The 22,051-nt window shown below is 38.7% G+C and overlaps 1 protein-coding gene across 1 annotated transcript in view; it reads left to right on the top strand.

The window, feature by feature from the left end:
• The window catches only part of LOC126284667 (NADPH oxidase 4-like), a 189,389-nt gene that overhangs the window by 65,667 nt on the left and 101,671 nt on the right, over positions 1 to 22,051 (top strand). Inside the window, exons 3-4 of the mRNA XM_049983771.1 lie at positions 11,563 to 11,752; positions 19,847 to 19,944. Of these exons, the coding sequence (XP_049839728.1) occupies positions 11,563 to 11,752; positions 19,847 to 19,944 (288 nt within the window). The remainder of the gene's footprint in view (positions 1 to 11,562; positions 11,753 to 19,846; positions 19,945 to 22,051) is intronic.

Below are 22,051 nucleotides of genomic sequence, written 5' to 3' on the forward strand. Positions count from 1 at the left end.
CAATCAGCAATTCTTCTGTTTTGCTTTTTTTGAATATAAATGCAAGAATCTGCTGTAGACCTAATAAAGCCATTTTTTTTCATAAGGCGACAAACACAACCTGAGCCATCATCAAAACTATCTGGATGAGTCATGCATATTTCTGTATCCAAGTCACTATATAAGAATGCAGTTCTAATGTTGAATTGACCACGTTTCAAATGTTCTTCTGATGCAATTGCTATTACAGCACAAATAGTATCATAAAGGGCAACTGGACTAAAAGTTTCATCATAATCAAGTCCGTCACATTGAAACATACCACACGCAGCTGAGCAAGCACTGTAAGAATCAATCAATCCATCATATTTATATTTAATATGAAGTACCCATCAGTTATCGATAACATGTTTTCCTTTAGGCAATTCTACCAAGCTTCAGGTATCATTTTCTTCAAATGCCTTTATTTCTCCTTTCATTGCATTAAATAATTTATTGGAATTGCTACTTTCCATAGATATGTTGAAGTTTGTTGTTACAAGCTCTTTAAGGATTGCTTTTGCCAGGCAATCTAATGTGTTTGCTTCTTGAGACTGGTGAGGCTGGTATCCTAATCTGTAGTCACTAAATTTCACTGGTGGATGTATTTCATGAACTGGACATCGATTTGCTAACTCATTTGAATGTTCTTGGTCGCTTGTTTCAATCTAATCAACAGTAGGTTCACTTTTCTCTCCTGTTTCTTCAGGTATGGAATTCAATTCCAACTCAAGCAAATTTACAGTTGTAAATAGCTTTTCTGGTTGAAAATCAACATTGCATGATTTCATCACACAATGCTTTGATGGAATCTATACTTTGTAACCATCTTTGTCGTTAATATAGCAAACAAAATGGCCAGAAGTAGCTTTGTCATCGAACTTAGAACAAAATGTATTTTTCAAATAAACATAGCATTTTGATCGAAAAATGACGTGGATAGTTGAAACTGTTAAACATTTTGCCAGGCCACAATTCAGAGGTTGTTTTACCCTCAGCTCTTGACTTCCCAGTATGACTGAGTAGAAAACAGCTGTGTCACATGCATGAGCCCCAAATGATTTAGGTAACTTTCTAGATGTTAACATTGAGTGAGCTAACTCAACTACATGTCGATTTGCTTGTTCAGCAACACCGTTTTGTTCAAGAGCATCTGGACAAATAAGACAAAACTCATTACCACAGCCTTGTAGCACTGCAGCTACCATGATACAACTGTACTCTCCTCCACCATCAGACCGAAATACTTTTATCTTATGACCAACAGCATCACGCCCCTTCAAAATATTTTCAAATTTTCAGCCACTTCAGATAAATTTCACCTGCAATATATCAAAAAAAAAAATGAAAATAATCATCTTTGAAAATCACATAGTAATGAAAACCATTTATGAGTCAACACACATTGTTCCATTAATGTCTGCAACGATCAACTCACTGACAGTTTGCAGACAATCTCTGCCATGGCTAAATGGTTTGCAATGGAATTTGCTAAGAACACATCCATCACAAAATGATGTGATGTTAGGGCACATAACTGATATACCAAAGCGAGAGAGTACATCTCTTACATGATGTTAATCTTAATGACAGAGTCTCTCATGCCAACATTGTAGTTGTTTTTACAAAGTTGCTAAATTAATAATTACTTGTGAATCCAGAGGACAAACTCACATGTCCATAATATATACTGAACCAGCTAGTCTTCCTGTTGTGACTAATTCACTGTGTTGCCAAATGATAACATCTGTGTTATCATAAGTCGCATTATATCCTCTTTGTGCAGCTTGATGGACAGAGAAAAGTTGGTGTCTGAGATGAGGTACATACCAGATATTTTCGAGCAAAGCAGGTGTCCACCTTTTGTTTACGAATATTTCAGTATGAATACTGCCAGCCCCATGTGCAAAAATAACTTCTTTGCCAGCTGTATGTACACTCTGTGGAATTGGAAACTTTTTGAACATAGCAAAATGCCATTTATTTGTTGAGGTATGCTGTATCATGCCAGAGTCTGAAATGCAAGAATCTGCAGTATCAGAATTAACACAAAACAACAAACTAGTGACTAGAAATGTGTTTGGTTTGCTGCTCACTTTTAAACTGAAACTAAAATTATTATTGTTTTTAATTGTTGCCTTTACTTCTTCTGTGACTTTGCACTTTCAGCAGTTTCTACATCTACATATACATGACTACTCTGCAATTCACATTTAAGTGCTTGGCAGAGGGTTCATCGAACCACAATCATACTATCTCTCTACTATTCCACTCCCTAACAGCGAGCGGGAAAAACGAACACCTAAACCTTTCTGTTCGAGCTCTGATTTCTCTTATTTTATTTTGATGATCATTCCTACCTATGTAGGTTGGGCTCAACAAAATATTTTTGCATTCAGAAGAGAAAGTTGGTGACTGAAATTTTGTAAAAAGATCTCGCCGCGACGAAAAACGTCTATGCTGTAATGACTTCCATCCCAACTCGTGTATCATATCTGTCACACTCTCTCCCCTATAACGCGATAATACAAAACGAGCTGCCCTTTTTTGCACCCTTTCAATGTCCTCCGTCAATCGCACCTGGTAAGGATCCCACACTGCGCAGCAATATTCTAACAGAGGACGAACGAGTGTAGTGTAAGCTGTCTCTTTAGTGGACTTGTTGCATCTGCTAAGTGTCCTGCCAATGAAACGCAACCTTTGGCTCGCCTTCACGACAATATTATCTATGTGGTCCTTCCAACTGAAGTTGTTCGTAATGTTAACACCCAGGTACTTAGTTGAATTGACAGCCTTGAGAATTGTACTATTTATCAAGTAATCGAATTCCAACGGAGTTCTTTTGGAACTCATGTGGATCATCTCACACTTTTCGTTATTTAGCATCAACTGCCACCTGACTCACCATACAGCAATCTTTTCTAAATCGCTTTGCAGCTGATACTGGTCTTCGGATGACCTTACTAGACGGTAAATTACAGCATCATCTGTGAACAGTCTAAGAGAACTGCTCAGATTGTCACCCAGGTCATTTATATAGATCAGGAACAGTAGAGGTCCCAGGATGCTTCCCTGGGGAACACCTGATATCACTTCAGTTTTACTCGATGATTTGCCGTCTATTACTATGAACTGCGACCTTCCTGACAGGAAATCACGAATCCAGTCGCACAACTGAGACGATACCCCATAGCTCCGCAACTTGATTAGAAGTCGCTTGTGAGGAACGGTGTCAAAAGCTTTCCGGAAATCTAGAAATACGGAATCAACTTGAAATCCCCTGTCGATAGCGGCCATTACTTCGTGCGAATAAAGAGCTAGCTGCGTTGCACAAGAGCAATGTTTTCTGAAGCCATGCTGGTTACGTGTCAATAGATTGTTCCCTTTGAGGTGGTTCATAATGTTTGAATACAGTATATGCTCCAAAACCCTACTGCAAACTGACGTCAATGATATAGGTCTGTAGTTAAATGGATTACTCCTACTACCCTTCTTGAACACTGGTGCGACCTGCGCAATTTTCCAATCTGTAGGTACAGATCTATTGGTGAGCGAGCGGTTGTATATGAGTGCTAAGTAGGGAGCTATAGTATCAGCGTAATCTGAAAGGAACCTAATCGGTATACAATCTGGACCTGAAGACTTGCCCGTGTCAAGCGATTTGAGTTGCTTCGCAACCCCTAAGGTATCTACTTCTAAGAAACTCATGCTAGCAGATGTTCGTGTTTCAAATTCTGGAATATTCCATTCGTCTTCCCTGGTGAAGGAATTTCGGAAAACTGCGTTCAATAACTCCGCTTTAGCGGCACAGTCGTCGATAACAGTACCATTGGCACTGCGCAGCGAAGGTATTGACTGCGTCTTGCCGCTTGTGTACTTTACATACGACCAGAATTTCTTCGGATTTTCTACCAAATTTCGAGACAATGTTTCGTTGTGGAACCTATTAAAGGCATCTCGCATCGAAGTACGTGCCAAATTTCGCGTGTCTGTAAATTTTAGCCCATCTTCGGGATTTCGCGTTCTTCTGAACTTCGCATGCTTTTTCCGTTGCCTCTGCAACAGCGTTCGGACCTTTTTTGTGTACCACGGGGGATCCGTTCCATCTCTTACCAATTTATGAGGTATGAATCTCTCAATTGCTGTTGCTACTATATCTTTGAATTTGAGCCACATCTCGTCTACATTCGCATAGTCAGTTCGGAAGGAATGGAAATTGTCTTTTAAGAAGGCTTCTAGTGGCACTTTATCCGCTTTTTTAAATAAAATTATTTTGCGTTTGTTTCTGATGGGTTTGGAAGAAATGGTATTGAGCCTAGCTACAATGACCTTGTGATCACTAATCCCTGTATCAGTCATGATGCTCTCTATCAGCTCTGGATTGTTTGTGGCCAAGAGGTTTGTGGTAATATGTCCAGCTGTCTTGTAATACAGACATGTACGACTTCCTGTCTCTCCATCCTCTGGTGAAAATTTCTTCTATTTTTGATGTTGCTCATATGATTTTGATTTTGTGTACAAATCACCAGCTGCCTGTGTAGCTAGCCAGTTCTCAATGAAATGCAAATTTTCAATGAGAAGCTTTGTTGTCTGCTCAGATTCAGGACCATGATGCCAGGTCAGCCTGTAAATCTGGTATCTGAGTCTTAATGTGTTGAAAATATGATGGTGGAACAGCAAAAGGGGCAAAGTTACATTTGAATTAATTTAGTTCAGTTCACTGCATAAGTCATGGAAAATGTTTGCAAGTAGTGACACCATATTTTGATGTTTCAAAGAAAGATTCATACAGCATATATAGCTGCTGAAGTGAAGTTTCTTCATATATCCAACATAAGTGTGTCTCAAATTTCTTTTGCATCAGTCTTCTTTCTTACAGGAATAACAGGTTCCTCTTCAAGTGTTGTTCCAATGATACAAGCTGCCCAAGCATTGCCCCATTGCCAGCACTGATGTATGTCAGATGGTTCGTCTCCTTCCGCTAATGATGAGAGCTGACATGTACCATCTATAATCAAATAAAGAGAATGTTCCTTTAAACAGAGCTTAATCTGCCATTTCCATGTTTCCCACTAATCTTCACTTGACAACCTGCAAATTTTGTATGACTATAGTCATTACTCAACCGAGGCACTGTGTCTGCCATTCCACAAATCTTGCAGTCTCACGAATATCCTAGTAAATGGAAAAATAGTCCAGCGAACTAGTACTATAATTCTCACAACCAGAAGCATTCAAACCTGGGGCCATGAACTGTTGTGGTGATCTTAGGATATAATGTTATAGCAAGAACACAACATTTTTAGGAAAGTTATCTTCTTCCTTTAATATGTAAAAAAATGCACATAGTATCAAAAACTCAGAGTAAAAACATGAAAAAAAGGCACTCTTAGTAGCAAAGAATTTCACACAACGCAAAACCAAGTACCATCATAGGGAGAGAACAGGAAACACATAGTCCTGATTTACATACTTTAACTCACTCACCAGTCGGTAGTGAGAGGGTATTCAGACTAAAGACAGTTCGACTGTCAAAATTTTATCAGTAAACTTTCAAAGTATCTATCATAAAGTTCCCAAATTTACTGCCTTCCAGGAAAGTTTTCACGTGCAAATTATTCTTGGGACCAGGAGCTGACTGAAACCCAAAGTAGAAAGCTTTGAGATATCTAGTGAGTCATGGAATGTACATCAGATTAGAGGCCATAGGAGGGTGAGTGTTCATTTTAGTTGACCTCTATTGAGGTCAAAGCCAAGTGTGAGTTATCTGGTCGCGTTTAACAAGTGTTGATGAAACCAAGTTAATTGTTGGATGTTTTTACTGGTCACCCGACTCTGCTGTGACAGTTCTAGAGTCATTCAAAGAAAGTCTACAGTCAATAATGTGGAAATACCCAGATCACTCAATACTAGTTGGAGGTAACGTTACTTTTGAACACATTTTCTGAAAACTGTCTTAAGCAACTAGCTCAGCAGCCCACATACAATGAAAATGTCTTAGATCTTTTAGCTACAAATAAGCCAGACCTTATTGACAGTGTCAGTATAGAAATGGGGATTAGGCAACCATTATATTTGTTATAGCAAATATGGCTACAAGAGTTAATAAATTAGGGAAGAAGACTAGGAAAGTGTTTCTGCCAGATAGAGCAGATACACAGTTGTTAGCATATCAGTTAGAAAGTGAATTAACATCACTTAGTTCCAGTAAGATGTACATAGAGGAATTATGGGCAACATTTAAGCAGATTAGCAGATAGTAAATCATGGTCTGGAGAGTAGTGAGCCTAGTAAGTGGATAAAGAATGAAAAAGGCCCACCATGGTTTAACAATAAAATTCAGAAGATGCTCAGGAAGCACCGGCTGTTGCACTCTCTGTTCAAAAGAGAATGCACAAATAATGACAAGCAAAGATTAGTAGAGATTCATGCATCTATGAAAAGATCTATGTGCGAAGCATACAACAACTCCCACCACCACACGTTAGCTAAAGATCTGACAGAGAACCCAAGAAAATTCTCATTCTATGTAAAATTGCTAAGCACTTGTAAGGGTTCCATTCAGTTCCTTGTTGACCAGTCTGGTGTGGCAGTTGAAGATATCAAAACAAAAACCAAAGTTTTAAATTTCATATTCAAAAAAATCATTCAGACAGGAGGACCATTTAAACATACCAGTATTTGACCATCAGACAGACTCCCTTATGGACATCATAGTAATAAGCATCACTGGCATAGAGAAACAACTAAAAGAATTGAAAGCAAATAAATTGCCAGCTGCAGATGGAATCCAGTTCAGTTTTACAAAAAGTATTGTACAGCATTTGCTTCTTACTCAGCTTGCATTTATCGTGAATTCTCACCTGGTACAAAATCCCAAGTTACTGAAAAAAAGTGCAGGTAACTTCATTACATGAGAAGGGTAAAAGATGGGCCCACAAAATTGCAGACCAATATCCCTAACTTCAGTTTGCTGCAGAATCCTTTAATATTGTTTGAATACAATAAACTTCCTTGAGACTGAAGCACTTATGTTCACGAACCAGCATGGTTTTTGAAAGCACCACTCGTGCAAAACTCTGCTTGTCCTTTTCTCATGCTATATACTGTAAATTATAGATGAAGGGCAACAGGCAGATTCCATATTTCTAGATTTCTGGAAAGCATTTGAACAGTGCCCCATTCCATGCTGTTAATGAAGGTTCAAGCATATCGAATAAGTTCACAGATATGTGAGTGGCTCAAAGACTTCTTAGAAAATAGAACCCGGGTATGTTGTCCTCAACAGCAAATGTTCATCTGAGACAAGGGTATCATCAGGAGTGCCCCAGGGGTCAAATCGAAAGACTTGCACTTGGCGAACAGTCTACCCGACGGGAGGTGTTAGTCACATGACATTTACTATGATTTGACGGACAGGCTGGTGTAATGGTCGCCTAGTCATAGGTATTGCTAATTGCTATAATCACACTATTTCACTCCCATTTACGGAGCTTGTTAGCACTTGATGTTGGGTTGGCGTCATTAAAATGCATTGTAGTAATCGCTGATGCTTGCTGGATCACTGCTGTGTCTTGATGTTGATGCTGGCTCTAAATCTGGTTGTCTAGGGTTAAAAACATGAGATCCTGTGTTTTTTATGTGCTTTTGATGATAAATAACGAGCAAAACCAAAAAATATTTAAACTTCAAATATTTATTACTCTGGTGGCCATATTCATTCCACTGTCCACCAAAGACAATGACACAACACAAAGTAGTACTTCTTTTACATGTTCTTTGCATTATTTATCCACCTCGAACTCTAACACACATAGTACACACTTTACCAAAGTAACATTCCAACTGTGCCCCCGGCCCTTATTGCTGCTTGTATTTATAACATTGTCAAAGAACTACTAAAAAGAGATATAGTTTATAAGTTACATGTACATCTGTTATCATAATTTGTGCAGAAAAGTTATTAATTTACATGGAGTGACATAATTTAACATGTTATTAAAACAACAGACAGATTTGTTGACTTGACAGAATAATTCTTTGTTACAAAAAGGCTGTTTTTTAGAAGTTTGTCATTGACTTCTCTAATTTGCATAAATAAGTAAATAACATGAATTATTAAGAATTACATTGGTTTTCGTCTAAAATATGATTGATTACATGAATACTGAGTGAAAGCACTCCTAGTGAAGAAATAGGTTTCACTGGGTGATTTTTATTTAAGGAGATCCAAAATACCTAAGTTGACCACTATTTTTCGTACTTCATATTAATTATTTAAGATGAACTTAGTGTTTTTACATGATGACATTTGCTGTATCAGTGATCAAGTGATATTAACTTTTGTGTGGGTCAGTTACTCAGTATAATTTAATGGGTTGACTGTTTATGGAGACATGTTATGCAATCATTGTTAACATACACAATAACTTTTCTATAATCATAAATACTCATTAAAGTGGTTGAATTTTGAGCGTATCGCATACTTTGGTAAAGTAAAACCTTAATATGTTCTGTTACAGTGGGCAGCAACCTGCCTTTTATTTGCTGATGGTGCTGTGGTGTATGGTAAGATGTTGAAGTTGAGTGAATGTAGGAAGATACAAGACAACTTAGACAAAATTTCTAGTTGGTGTGATGATGTGTAAAAATGTAAGTTTATGTGGAGGAGTGGGAATAACAAACCTGTAATGTTCAGTTGCAGTATTGCCAGTCTCCTGCTTGACACAGTCACATTGTTTAAGTATCTGGGCATAACATTGAAAAGTGATATGAGATGGAATAAGCATGTGAGAACTATGGTAGGGAAGGTGCAATCAGTTTATTATGTATAAAGGAGACTGCACATAGGACATTGGTGGGCCTATTCTTGAGTATTGCTCAAGTGTTTGGGATCCGTACCAGGTTGGATTGAAGGAAGACATCAAAGTAATTCACAGGCGGGCTGCTAGATTTGTTACTGGTAGGTTTGAACAACATGTAAGTGTTATGGAGATGGTTCTGGAATTCAAATGGGAATCCCTGGAGGGAAGGTAACATTATTGTCATGAAACACTATTAAGAAAATTCAATTCTAATGCCACCAACACACGTTGTACATAAGGACCACACAGATAAGATTCAAGAAATTGGGACTCATACAGAGGCATACAGATAGTCGTTTTTCCCTCACTCTATTTGCTATTGGAACAGGAAAGGAAATGACTAGTAGTGGTACAGGGTACCCTCCACCATGCATCATATGGTGCCTTGTGGAGTATCTATGTGGATGTAGATGTAGATGTGAAGCATTTGGTAGAATGGTCCCTTATTAGTCTAGTTCTATATTCATTTTATCAATATTTATTAACAGCGACCACACTTGAGTAGCAGTCCTTGCCCAAATTGCCCTGTCTTGTGTGCTGCCTGACCTGTGCTGTCTGCTACTGCCATGCAGCAGTGTTACGCATTTGTTGCTGGAGTACTGGTTAATCAACCTGTTTTACTATTCCTATTATTATGTATTGCTAAACTGAAAATCACACTAAGAGGTATAAATAGGCTAGCTTTGCATAGGGGAAAAAACACTTACCATTGAAAGATATCTGGTGCAGGTCCACATGAAACATGAGGGATGTGATGCAGGCTTACTGGAGCACAATCTATCATCCCAATGTATTTTTTTGTATGTTGCCTTTGCACTTTCTGATTAAATTTCAGATGCCTTTGTGTGAACAAATACATGATACTTTTCACATTCATTTTTCATTACAAGTTACTGGTATTTCAAAAGTTAAAAATGTCTCAGAAGTTACTGGTATTTCAAAAGTTAAAGATATCTCATCCCCTGTGTGCATGTGTGTGTGTGTGTGTGTGTGTGTGTGTGTGTGTGTGTGTGTGTGAGAGAGAGAGAGAGAGAGAGAGAGAGAGAGAGAGAGAGAGAAGAGGGGAGGGCATGGGCTAATATGTTGCTTGGCGATGTGGGGTACACAGAACATGGGTAGTGGAAATGCAATCAGTGTACAAGGTTTGGAGCAGAAGATGAGAGACAGGTGTGTAAAGATATGGAAGTTGATGATAGGTGAGTCTAGTAAAGGACTGTATTGCCTGACATTTCTCAGTTTCATATATGCATAGACCTATAGAGCTGTGGTACCCACATTGCACAATACCATGTCACATATGGCATTAGTCATACCAACCTTCATAGCAACTGCACTAAGTCATTCGCCTTGGTCATCAGATGCCACATCAGGAAGTCATGGACAGGTAAAAACTGTACATGTGTTGTATTTGCTGATGGTTTGTGTTTCTGTTTCTGCAGAAATGATGACTGATTCATTATTTAGAGACCCTCTGGTAAATTCCAAATGGTTGGTTTATTGTTTAATACCACATTGCTTTAAGGCCTGGGACCAGGTTTTGAGATTCAGCTGTCTGATTCAGCTCATGTTTCTCAATAGGCTGCAGTTGTTTAATAGATCTTGTGGCTAGTTGTTGGAACTTAAAGCAAATGTCTGTATGTGACAAAGTAATTTAATTGGCTAGATAAAAAATCTACTCACCAAGTGGTGTTAGAACACACACATTGAATAAGATTGTAATTAGACAAGCTTTCAGAGCCAGTAACTCTTTCTTCACACAGAAGGGTTGAAGGAGAAGGAAGAGGGATGAAGAAAAAGGACTGGAGAGGTCTAGAAAAAGTGGTATATTTTGGGAAAGTCACCCAGAAATGTGGGTCAGGGGAGACTTACCACAAGGGATGAGAAGGAAAGACTGATTGTTGGGGACTGCATCAGACGAGATTTGAAAACCCAAATTTTCAAATATGAAAACTCAAATTGTCAAATATGAAAACCCAAATATTTTCAATTATTAAAATCCAGATTTTCAAATCTTGTCCAATGTAGTCCCCAACAATCAGTCTTTCCTTCTCAGCCCATGTGGTAAGTCTCCCCTGACTCACGGTTCTGGGTGACTTCCCAAAATCTACCCTGTTTCCTAGACCTCTCCAGTTCTTTTTGTTTACTGCTCTTCCTTCCCCTTCAACCCTTCTGCCTGCAGAATGGGCTACTGGCTCCAAACGATTGTCCAATTACAACCTTCTTTAAAGAGTGTGTTTTGCCGCCACTTGGTGAGTAAATTTTTTTATGTATCCGATTGAATTATTTTGTAGAAAATTGGTTGGTTTCATTATTATGAATGTTTGCATCTACTGCATACAGCCAGTTTAGAACAAAAAAGAAAAATTATAGAAGATTTACATTTATTTGAAAAGTTTTATTTTTCTGTTTGTTCAGAAGGAAAGTGGGTTACACTAACACAGTTAATTTATTGATTATTAGGTCCATAATGGAGATGGAGATACTATCAGAAATGAAAAATATTACATGGAGAGCGTAGCTGGTTTCTCACAAAAAAGGAGATGACTTTATTGTGTGTGCAATGTTGGCAACTTAGTGTCCAATAAACTACAAGAAACAGTTTTGTTTGATTTGTAAGATTTTTCTGTCTGTAGTTGTAAGATACTGATTGGTGATATCTGTGGCTTCTTGTCTGATGCAGCGAGGACTCTGCCTATCTCGTGCAACTGCAGCTGTCCTGAATCTTGCATGCTGTCTTGTACTGATCCCTATGTGCCGCAGCCTCAGCTCAGCACTCCACTCTACATTTGGCCATGCTGCACTTTCCTTCTGGTTGCAGAAAGGAAAGTTCATCCATATAACTTGTGCCATTACAATTCTACTTGCTGCAGGTAAGTCATTCAAATTCATGGATAAACTGTTCCTTTTAAAATACAAAACAGTTGATGAGTGCTACTACATGTTCTGGAATCTCAGTTCTCATTATGGCAGAAAAATGTTGGGAACTCTTATGCAAGAATTTTTAATAACTAGTTGCTATATTTCTGGCCAATGAAACGCTAATACTTCTCTATTTTTCCCACTTGATACTCCAGAATCAGCTACTGCTAAGATGTGCTTGGAATATTGCCATGCTATCAAGCTTAGGCTCTCTTTGAGTGACTGTATGACTGATAGGTCTGAATCAAGTGGTTGATAGAAACAATTGATTGTTAATGTAGGCCCACTGACCCAAGTTATTCTTGTTCATATAAGTTTGCTCCCAGTTATTCCTGTTCATATCAGTTCGCAGTCGATAATTTGATATCTCACTAGGAATAATGGCTGTACTTGCCATTACAAACCCTCCTTCCCCTGGAGAGCCTAATCTATCTTTCCAATATATGTTCCCTGGGTTGTTGAAAATTTCCCTATGCTCTATTTTGGGTTTTGATCAAATCTCAGTTATTCTGATATGAGGGGGTGATTGCTTTCTATGAGAGATGCAAGCTCTGAGACTTTCCTGTGAATTCCATGGCAGTTACCAACTAATGTTTTGAAATTCTAACTTTCCAGATTTAGAGCCAGTCTGTTGAACCAAGAGAGTAAGGCTTTTTGGCTCTTTCTCTTTATCAGCAGGGGTCAATTTGTTAGCCACATACAGCCCTTCAGTAGCTTCAGTTCTGGGCATTTTCTACCAGCCACTGTCGGATGGCAGCTTGATACCAGAGCAGGGTACTCTGCAGATGATGTTGGCTGAAAGAGTAGTTGGCAAACTCTGCAGTGCCTTTGCAATAGTAGGCAACCCTGCCATTCCATCATCAGTATGATTTATAGTGTCACCAGTACAATTTGCAGTGACTGTATTAAGTTGGTCAGTGGCCAACACAGCTTCTAGTTGTTCTGAACAGCAGCTAACTTATCCATCATGATATAGCAACAGCCACATTTATTACAGATATCTTTATGTGACCTTAGTGATTTTAGAGATCAAATGAAGTAGAGGAATTAAACGGAAAATTAGGTTGTGCTTACAGAAAAAATAAACCTGAAGCAATGCACAAACTGAAGAAGCTGGTTGGTGCAGGAATTGCTGTATCTAGTGTTGATACCATGAAATCTAGAGCTACTGCTGATGTTTGGAGATAGTGAAATATATTATAATTTCTGTAGCTTTGTAATTTTTACATTTTCAAGTAAATTTTTCATTTGATATAATTAGCTGTTTCATGATTACTGTGACAATGCAGTCTGTTAGTCAATAAAATCACAAGAGATAGTTAGATCTGTTAAGTGAATAGAGTAAAAGTCTAATTAATAATTTAGAATATCATTAGAAGCAAATGTATTGTGAGTCTGCAAACATTCTTTGTTGTAGGACAATGTGCTTGGCAGGTAATATGCAGCTTTAGGATCAGTGAGTTTCCTACCCTTCTTAGTTTCATTGATTTCTCTGTTCATATATTTCACTCTCTTCTTGATTCCTTGTGCATCACATAATGTATTCTAAACTACAAAATCTTAAAACAAGATAAAGTGCTTTTTTTTATTAAGGAAAAACGGCTTTTCAAAATGGGTGTATTAATCCTGCAACAGACACTTAGTAATGTCAAAGTGTTGTGTACACATGATTTTATGTATTGTAACTTTGGCATATTTTCTGAACATTTCTATAAAGAATTTTTGTTTCACCATAACTGATGAAATGTAAATTCTACTTTAAACTCAAAAATCAGAAAATTTTAGTAATTCAATTAACTTTTGTATATACACTCCTGGAAATTGAAATAAGAACACTGTGAATTCATTGTCCCAGGAAGGGGAAACTTTATTGACACATTCCTGGGGTCAGATACATAACATGATCACACTGACAGAACCACAGGCACATAGACACAGGCAACAGAGCATGCGCAATGTCGGCACTAGTACAGTGTATATCCACCTTTTGCAGCAATGCAGGCTGCTATTCTCCCATGGAGACAATCATAGAGATGCTGGATGTAGTCCTGTGGAACGGCTTGCCATGCCATTTCCACCTGGCGCCTCAGTTGGACCAGCGTTCGTGCTGGACGTGCAGACCGCGTGAGACGATGCTTCATCCAGTCCCAAACATGCTCAATGGCGGACAGATCCGGAGATTTTGCTGGCCAGGTAGAGCACGTTGGGTGGCACGGGATACATGCGGACGTGCATTGCCCTGTTGGAACAGCAAGTTCCCTTGCCGGTCTAGGAATGGTAGAACGATGGGTTCGATGACGGTTTGGATGTACCATGCACTATTCAGTGTCCCCTCGACGATCACCAGAGGTGTACGGCCAGTGTAGGAGATCACTCCCCACACCATGATGCAGGGTGTTGGCCCTGTGTGCCTCGGTCGTATGCAGTCCTGATTGTGGCGCTCACCTGCACGGCGCCAAACATGCATACGACCATCATTGGCACCAAAACAGAAGCGACTCTCATCGCTGAAGACGACACATCTCCATTCGTCCCTTCATTCACGCCTGTCGCGACACCTCTGGAGGCGGGCTGCACGATGTTGGGGCGTGAGCGGAAGACGGCCTAACGGTGTGCAGGACCGTAGCCCAGCTGCATGGAGACGGTTGCGAATGGTCCTCGCCGATACCCCAGGAGCAACAGTGTCCCTAATTTGCTGGGAAGTGGCGGTGCGGTCCCCTATGGCACTGCGTAGGATCCTACGGTCTTGGCGTGCATCCGTGCGTCGCTGCGGTCCGGTCCCAGGTCGACGGGCACGTGCACCTTCCGCCGACCACTGGCGACAACATCGATGTACTGTGGAGACCTCACGCCCCACGTGTTGAGCAATTCGGCGGTACGTCCACCCGGCCTCCCGCATGCCCACTATACGCCCTCGCTCAAAGTCCGTCAACTGCACATACGGTTCACGTCCACGCTGTCGCGGCATGCTACCAGTGTTAAAGACTGCGATGGAGCTCCGTATGCCACGGCAAACTGGCTGACACTGACGGCGGCGGTGCACAAATGCTGCGCAGCTAGCGCCATTCGACGACCAACACCACGGTTCCTGGTGTGTCCGCTGTGCCGTGCGTGTGATCATTGCTTGTACAGCCCTCTCGCAGTGTCCGGAGCAAGTATGGTGGGTCTGACACACCGGTGTCAATGTGTTCTTTTTTCCATTTCCAGGAGTGTAGATTAGATAGGTATGGGAAAAACAATGCTAGTGAATATGTTACTTGTTATGACATTTCTCTCTTTCTTGATCTATACAGGCTCACTATTTCATGCTTTGAGCTACATCTAATATTGTTGTTTTCTTTGTTACTCATGATCAAATCACTAGTCAGACTTATAGTAATATATATAACAGTCATATAAATACACAAGCACATCCTCTGACACAGTGCCATGTCTGTCAGATATCTCTCTCCTATTTTCTGAAGGTTAACTGTTAGTATTGCAGCTTCATTATCCAACAACACAGCACCATTAACATTTTTCATGATGAGCAAACAGCCAAAATTTCCATATTAGGGAAGAACAGCCAACAGTGAGTACTTTAATACTATAAATTATAGGTGCAATTTCTACTTAGAAATAAGAGTTACTTGAATCAGAAAGTTTAGAAAAATGTTAAAATAAATATTTATGGAATATTAGAGAGAGGTAAGTGTGAAAGCTCTTTAGAGTAAAACTACAATGTGAACTCACAGTGCCTGTCTCATTTCCCAGTATCCCATTGTACTCCATTTTATGGTGAGCCCTGAATTACTTTTCAATTTCAGTCTTACATTTAACAATATTATGAAAAGATGCCACTCACCATATAATGGAGATGATGAGTCGCAGATATTCACAACAAAAAGACAGTCACAATAGAGGCTTCCAGCCATCAAAGGCTTTGTCAAAAGTAGATGACAGATACACAAACACACACAAGAGCAAACGCAACTGCCTCTGGCAGCTGAAGCCACACTGCGAGCAACAGATGCAGTGCATGATGGGGGTTGCAACTGGGTGGGGCTAAGGAGGAGGCTGGTGTGGGGAGGGGATGGATAGCAGGTTAAGTGTAGGGACAGTGAAGTGCAGTTGGGCAGTGCACAAGGACAAAGTGAAGAGAGGGTAGGGCAGTTAGGTGCAGTTGGGATATTAGATGTAGAGCAGGGGAGAGGTGGGGGGAGGGGGGGAAGTTTCTGGAAAAGGAGAGGAGTAAAAAGACTGGGTGCGTTGGTGGACTGAGGGCTGGGCAGTGCTGGAATGGGAACAGGGAAAGGGCTGGATGAGTGAGAAAAATGACTAGTGAAGGTTGAGACCAGGAGGGTTATGGGAATGTAGGATACATTTCAGGGAGGATGGTCTACTTGTTTCTTGGCCACAGTTTCTCAGTGGCCATTCATGAGAACATACAGCATGTTCGTTGTCATGCCTACATAGAATGCAGCATAATGGTTGTAGCTTAGCTCATAATATTGTTACATTCCATCCTGGATTTTCAATTGTTTGATTTTATTCTTACATTTCAATTATTTTCCCACATGGTGAATATAGGCTGCACTTCTTTTCCTAAATTTGGGCTTGAAAACTCATGGTGTGGCCTATAATTGAGATATTTCCTCTTAGACTGTAAATTGTCAGTTTCAAAATTACATGTAGCAACTCTTGTGGGTTGAAATTAATACTAGTACATGTTACTGCAATTACTTTATCTACCTATCAAAGACTTAAGAATAAAATAGCAGAAAAACTTACACCATGTTCAAGAATACAGTACCTGTTCCTAAGAAAGAAAAGCAACTTTATTTCACAAAACTGTTTTGTTTGTACCAAAATCAAGTACAGCCACTTCCCACCATCTCTGCATCACCGGCATCTGATTCTTCCCCCTTACTAGATGACCCAGAATGCTGCTAAGGTTCTATATCATAAAGAAGGATATCTTCAGTCCCATTAAGATCCTTAGAAACTCCATTTTTTTAACTTTTCGTGGCACATTCTTACTCACACACTTTGCAAATGGCCCCCTGGCACCAAAATTGCTTTGTTCATTATGTATTTACTGTCAAATTGTCTTACACTACCTTTGAATGGATGAGTGATACACACATCCAAAGGCTGTGACACACTTATCATGGCACCAGGAATAATAACTATGTTAGAGTTTCCTTCTTTCAGTTTTTCTTTCACTTTTTCATCATTGTATCCAAGAAAACTACTCGGTAGAGGCATTGATTTTGACTGAAGAAGATCTTCTGGCTGCTTACTTCACACTGCTGAAATCTGATCTAGGACCAGTTCCTCTGCTCCCTCTGTCAGAACAAGCTCTTCCAATATCAGCTCACAGGTTTTTTTCTTTGGGGAGAGTTTTATGATTAAAAACCACAGGCAGTGGCAATTTTCACCCATCAGCCTTAATGCTCAATCACTGTGCACTGCAGCTTTACAGCACCACATGTATGTATTTGCACACTATGTCCCTCTGTGTTATTTACTGTAGTGTTATTTGGCATATCAAAATAGAATGACATTTGGTCTCCATTCTCTACTTGGGAAGGTAAATAAAAATTTTTGTGTTGAAGTTGGATCACATAACACTGAAAACATATCAAACTGTTTTCATAAGCTTGAGGCAGTTTTTGCACAATTGTAGTTCTGCGATGAACAGATAAATCATTTAATTGAACAAATTGCTGAACCTGCCCATATGAAACTTAAATTCCATTGGTGAAATAGTTCTTTCACATGCTATTTTGCAGCTTTCAATTTGAATCATTGTCTGTCTCAGTAACTGCAGTCAGCATGACAAATAGCTAAGTGAAGGAGGCTTGGGTCAATTCTTAGGTTGGAGATTTTCTCTGTTCAGAGACTGGGTGTTGTGTTGCCCTTGTGTTTGTATCATCATAATTGACATTCCAATATTGAGATGGCTGAATGGGCACATCCAAAAGCCAAGAAATTGGAAGAAAACAAAAAGAAGTTTAATCGTTTCAGTGGAATGGCATATCCACATTATGTGTTTCAAACTGCAAAAATAAGTTAGTCTTTTTCCACATCTGGATATTTGCAATTTTGTCATCAAAATGAACATAAACTTTTTGAATTATTCAAAAGTTCTCTTCACTTGCATGCCAATGACAATTTTTTTTCATCATCATGAAATCTTCATTGTTTCCCACTTTTTGAGTTCCTTTGCATAGCTGATAGTGTGAAGTTTAAATTTTGCTGTGTAACTAATACATCTCTTCCCATCTCTTCTACTCACAAATCAAATGATCAACTTTTCTCCCATCCTTATTTTTCAATTTTCTTACAGTGTCTTTTGAATAAGTTATGTCACCAGACCTCCCATTACATAAAACCTGCTCTGTTGTTGATGAGTCATCCTTTGTCATCAGGTAGTTGAAGAAGGGAGGAATGGAAGATAGATTTAGGTGTTGAGAACCACAAGGACCTAAAGCACACCATTGTCGATTTTGAGATTGTAGTATGTATGCAAGCTCGTGATGCCTCTGGATCTCATGGTTAACTAACAATGCCCACACTGCTGGCCCACATTCTATATATTAATTTTCAGGGAAATATATCCCACCAATTTCTCTAATATTCATTTTCATATAGGTCCTAAGCACAAACACAATACTCTTGCTCTGCACTGTTCAGTTGTCATGTAGGGTTGCAAACATACTTTTGTGTCTGGATCATGTATGTGGTAGTAATGCTTCGCAACTGTAAGTCAGTTTAGTAGTGTGGCCTATATTCAAGATTTACTTTTTACTATAATCTCACGTCAAAAGTTTATGAGTAGTCTATTTTCACATGTGGCCTATGTTCATTTAAATATGGTGTATCTGTCTAGTTTCATCACTTTCACTCTGTAAGAAGGAATATTTGGACATCGAATCTTGCAGTTCCGATAATCTGTTATTTCTCTTTTTATTTAAATACAAGCAAATTATTTTCTCTATCTTTAATTAATGTGATGAAATTGCTTGCATCTGTAACTAAATTTGCAGCCAACAGTTCAGTAGTGTGTCAAATAAAATTGGCAACCAGAAGCAAACATTCTTTTTGTTAGTGTGCAGTGAGATATAACTACTATTTTTGGATACAAACTGGTTACACACAACTAAAAATTATTACTACATTCTTAAAAAATGGAAGTGTTGAGTATCTATATATAATTCAAAATAGCTACTATTAAAATGTTTCAATTCTTCTTCAAATATCATTACCATTCAGCTGATATGTATTGAATAGTCAAAAAGTTTCTATTTGTGGGTGTTGCTGCATCATAAATGCAATGTAGTACAACTCTGATGTGGGTATATAAACACTGATATGTAGGCAAGAGGCTAGTGTGGCGTTTGTGTCTTTCCAACATATGTGCAGTAAATGCAGCTACATGCACTAAGGCGATGTTATTGCCTAACGTGTTTAACAGGACCAATGTACTGTTATTCTTTCCTTGGATCCTATAAGACAGATGCTATTAGACATCCATCAGAGAAGAAAAGAATGTGTATGGGCAGCACGTCTGTCAGAAACCTCCGTTGTGGAATGGTGTGCCAAGTTCCATGCGGTAGCTTCATAATAATGCTCGATGCAATATCACAAAAGTCGTAACATAGAAGTTGCACCGACTCAAGTGGAAGACACTTGAGCACCATCCCACCTCCCCTATACTCCTTATCTCTCCCCATGTGATTATCGTGCCTTTGGATACTTAAAAGTGGTCTTGAAGGGTCAACAATTTGTGTCAAACAAGGATGTGCTGTTGTTATGGAATCCTTATGCAGCAGCACATGGTTTTTTACCAAACAGGTAACCAGTCTTCAACCTAGGGCATCAAAGGGATGATTGCCTCAGTGCTCATGGTGATTTTGCCTGATAGGCATATTGATTCTGGACTATATGATCTTATAATGGAAACTTTTTAATTGCCCCTTATATCTATAGTACTTATGTAGTTAAAAGCAAAAAGTCATTGCAAGATAAAATACTTATGTTGAATTTCTTCTTTTTTTCAGCTATACATACAGCTGCTCATGTTGCAAATGCAGTGAATTTCTCCAGATATTATTCTCATGATTTTCCCGAAATCAACTGGGCCAGTTATGAAGGACAGGTATGTCTATTCTTGTATAGTCTACAAGTGCTTCCTATGACAGAGCTCTCTTGTTTTATGCACATTTAGAATATCTTAAATATTCAAAAGGGTTTATTATGCTGTTAATGATGAGGTAGTTAGAGACAGAGTACAGACATATATTGGATGAGAATGGAACAGGAAATCAGCAGGGCACTTTTCAAATGAACCAAAATGCCATTTGATGTGAGTAAATTTGGATTGGCACATTGTGATTTGAAACCCAATTTTCCTATATATTAGTCCCAGTTCTTTACCAGTGTACTACCTTACTTTGTGGTATATTTTTAAGTTCTGAGTAGCAATAACTCATGATTAAATTTTTGTCTGATTTGAGCAAATTACCGTCATTGGGCATCAAAAATGTGTCACTATGTAAATTAAAATAACCATGGCAACACTGTATTTTAATATTAGCACTGACAATCTTGAGGAGCACAGAACACTATTCTGTCATATACCATGAGTGTAAAGTGATCACAGAGCCACTGCTTGTCAGATTTTATGTTCCAAAGTTACCCAACTTAACCCTATTATAATTGTCATCATCATTATTCATCCATTATGATCAGGTCCAGGAGCCTGAACACAAGGCAACTCTTCCAGTATGTTCTGTTTCCTGTTCTCTGCTGCCAATCATCCTGTACACCAACCTCCTTTATAGAATACCTCTCCATTTGTTTCTTGTCCTACCTCATGACTTTTTTCTACAGTGAACAAAATCACAGTCTCACACAAGTCGCCATTGTATACATGTGATTAACATGACTTTCCAAAACAAGACATTTGCTTTTCATTGGGTCTACTGTAAAAATTTCAATCCAGCAGACATGCTGTTCTACTGTATCTGCTACTTATAATGCAAAGAGAATTTTCCTTAAGGTGTTTCCCTCAATTAAAAAAAAATCAAACTACCTAAGTATTATTTCTGTAACTTCACATACCACGTTCATACAGTATAAATAATTGTATCAGTTGCCTGAACATCTGAACTTTGAACTTTTTCAATAAACTATACAACCTAAGCAGATGGCAGGCTGCATAAGAACAATTTCCAACTTAGATTTTTTCATTGTTTTGTCCAGCATGATGTGAAAACTGAACACCAGCAACCATAAATTTATCACAAGAGCTTCATCTAGTTCAGTTAAATGTTGCTTACACACTCATTGGTCATACTGGACTCGAGAGTCCATTGCCGCAGCAATGTATTTTCGCCATCTGTCCCTGTCTTGGGCTATTCCCTTCCATTCACCTTCAATATCTAGGCTCCTCAAATCAGCCTTCACATTGTCCTCTCATCTATGCCTCAGTCTGCCCACAGGACATTTTCCCCTTTAAGTAGGGCACTAAATGTTGCTTAAAACATGTAAATGATTTAATAGTAAATTTAACAACAACTCATCAAACAGTAAAGGTGGTGAGTTGTTAAACTTACTTGTAAATTATTTACATTCTGCTTGAACTTTCCATTGGCGTGTTTCCTGATGAAATAGCTTTGTATTGTTTTGTTTTGATAATTGCACAAAAAGTATTTATATTCACAGTTTTGTTCTGCTTTTCACTTAAAGTATAGCTCTGTATAGAATTTAACACTGATGCATTCTATTTGAATGATTTTATGCTGTGTAATAAAAATAATTGACAGAATACTTTTGGGATGCTATATAATCTCTAATTTTATGACTGAAATTTGTGTGATGTGTGTGTAAGGGGTGTGTTTTCAGAATACTCTGCAAAGAAAGCTTTCAGCTGCACATCATGTAATGTGTAATTTAAATTCCTGTATTTTGTTATGTGAAAATGTAAAGAATTAACAGAAAAAGATGAAAACAGATTTCAGGTATTGTTATGATGTACACACAGATCAATTTGATGAGCTCTGAATGAGACACTTTCCACAACTTTATGCCAACATGAGCTACAGCACATTATTGTGGTGCATGAATGTTGAGGTGAAAGGACTTGACATGTTGTGCAGAGAGATCTCTGAGGCATGCTTTTGTTCAGTGTTCGGGAACTTAAGATAATCTTTCACACCTTATATCATTGTTTGGGTTTGAAGCTCTAACAACAGCCATATTTT

Source organism: Schistocerca gregaria, chromosome 8 (assembly GCF_023897955.1).
Source record: "Schistocerca gregaria isolate iqSchGreg1 chromosome 8, iqSchGreg1.2, whole genome shotgun sequence".
NCBI classification, from domain to species: Eukaryota; Metazoa; Arthropoda; class Insecta; order Orthoptera; family Acrididae; genus Schistocerca; species Schistocerca gregaria.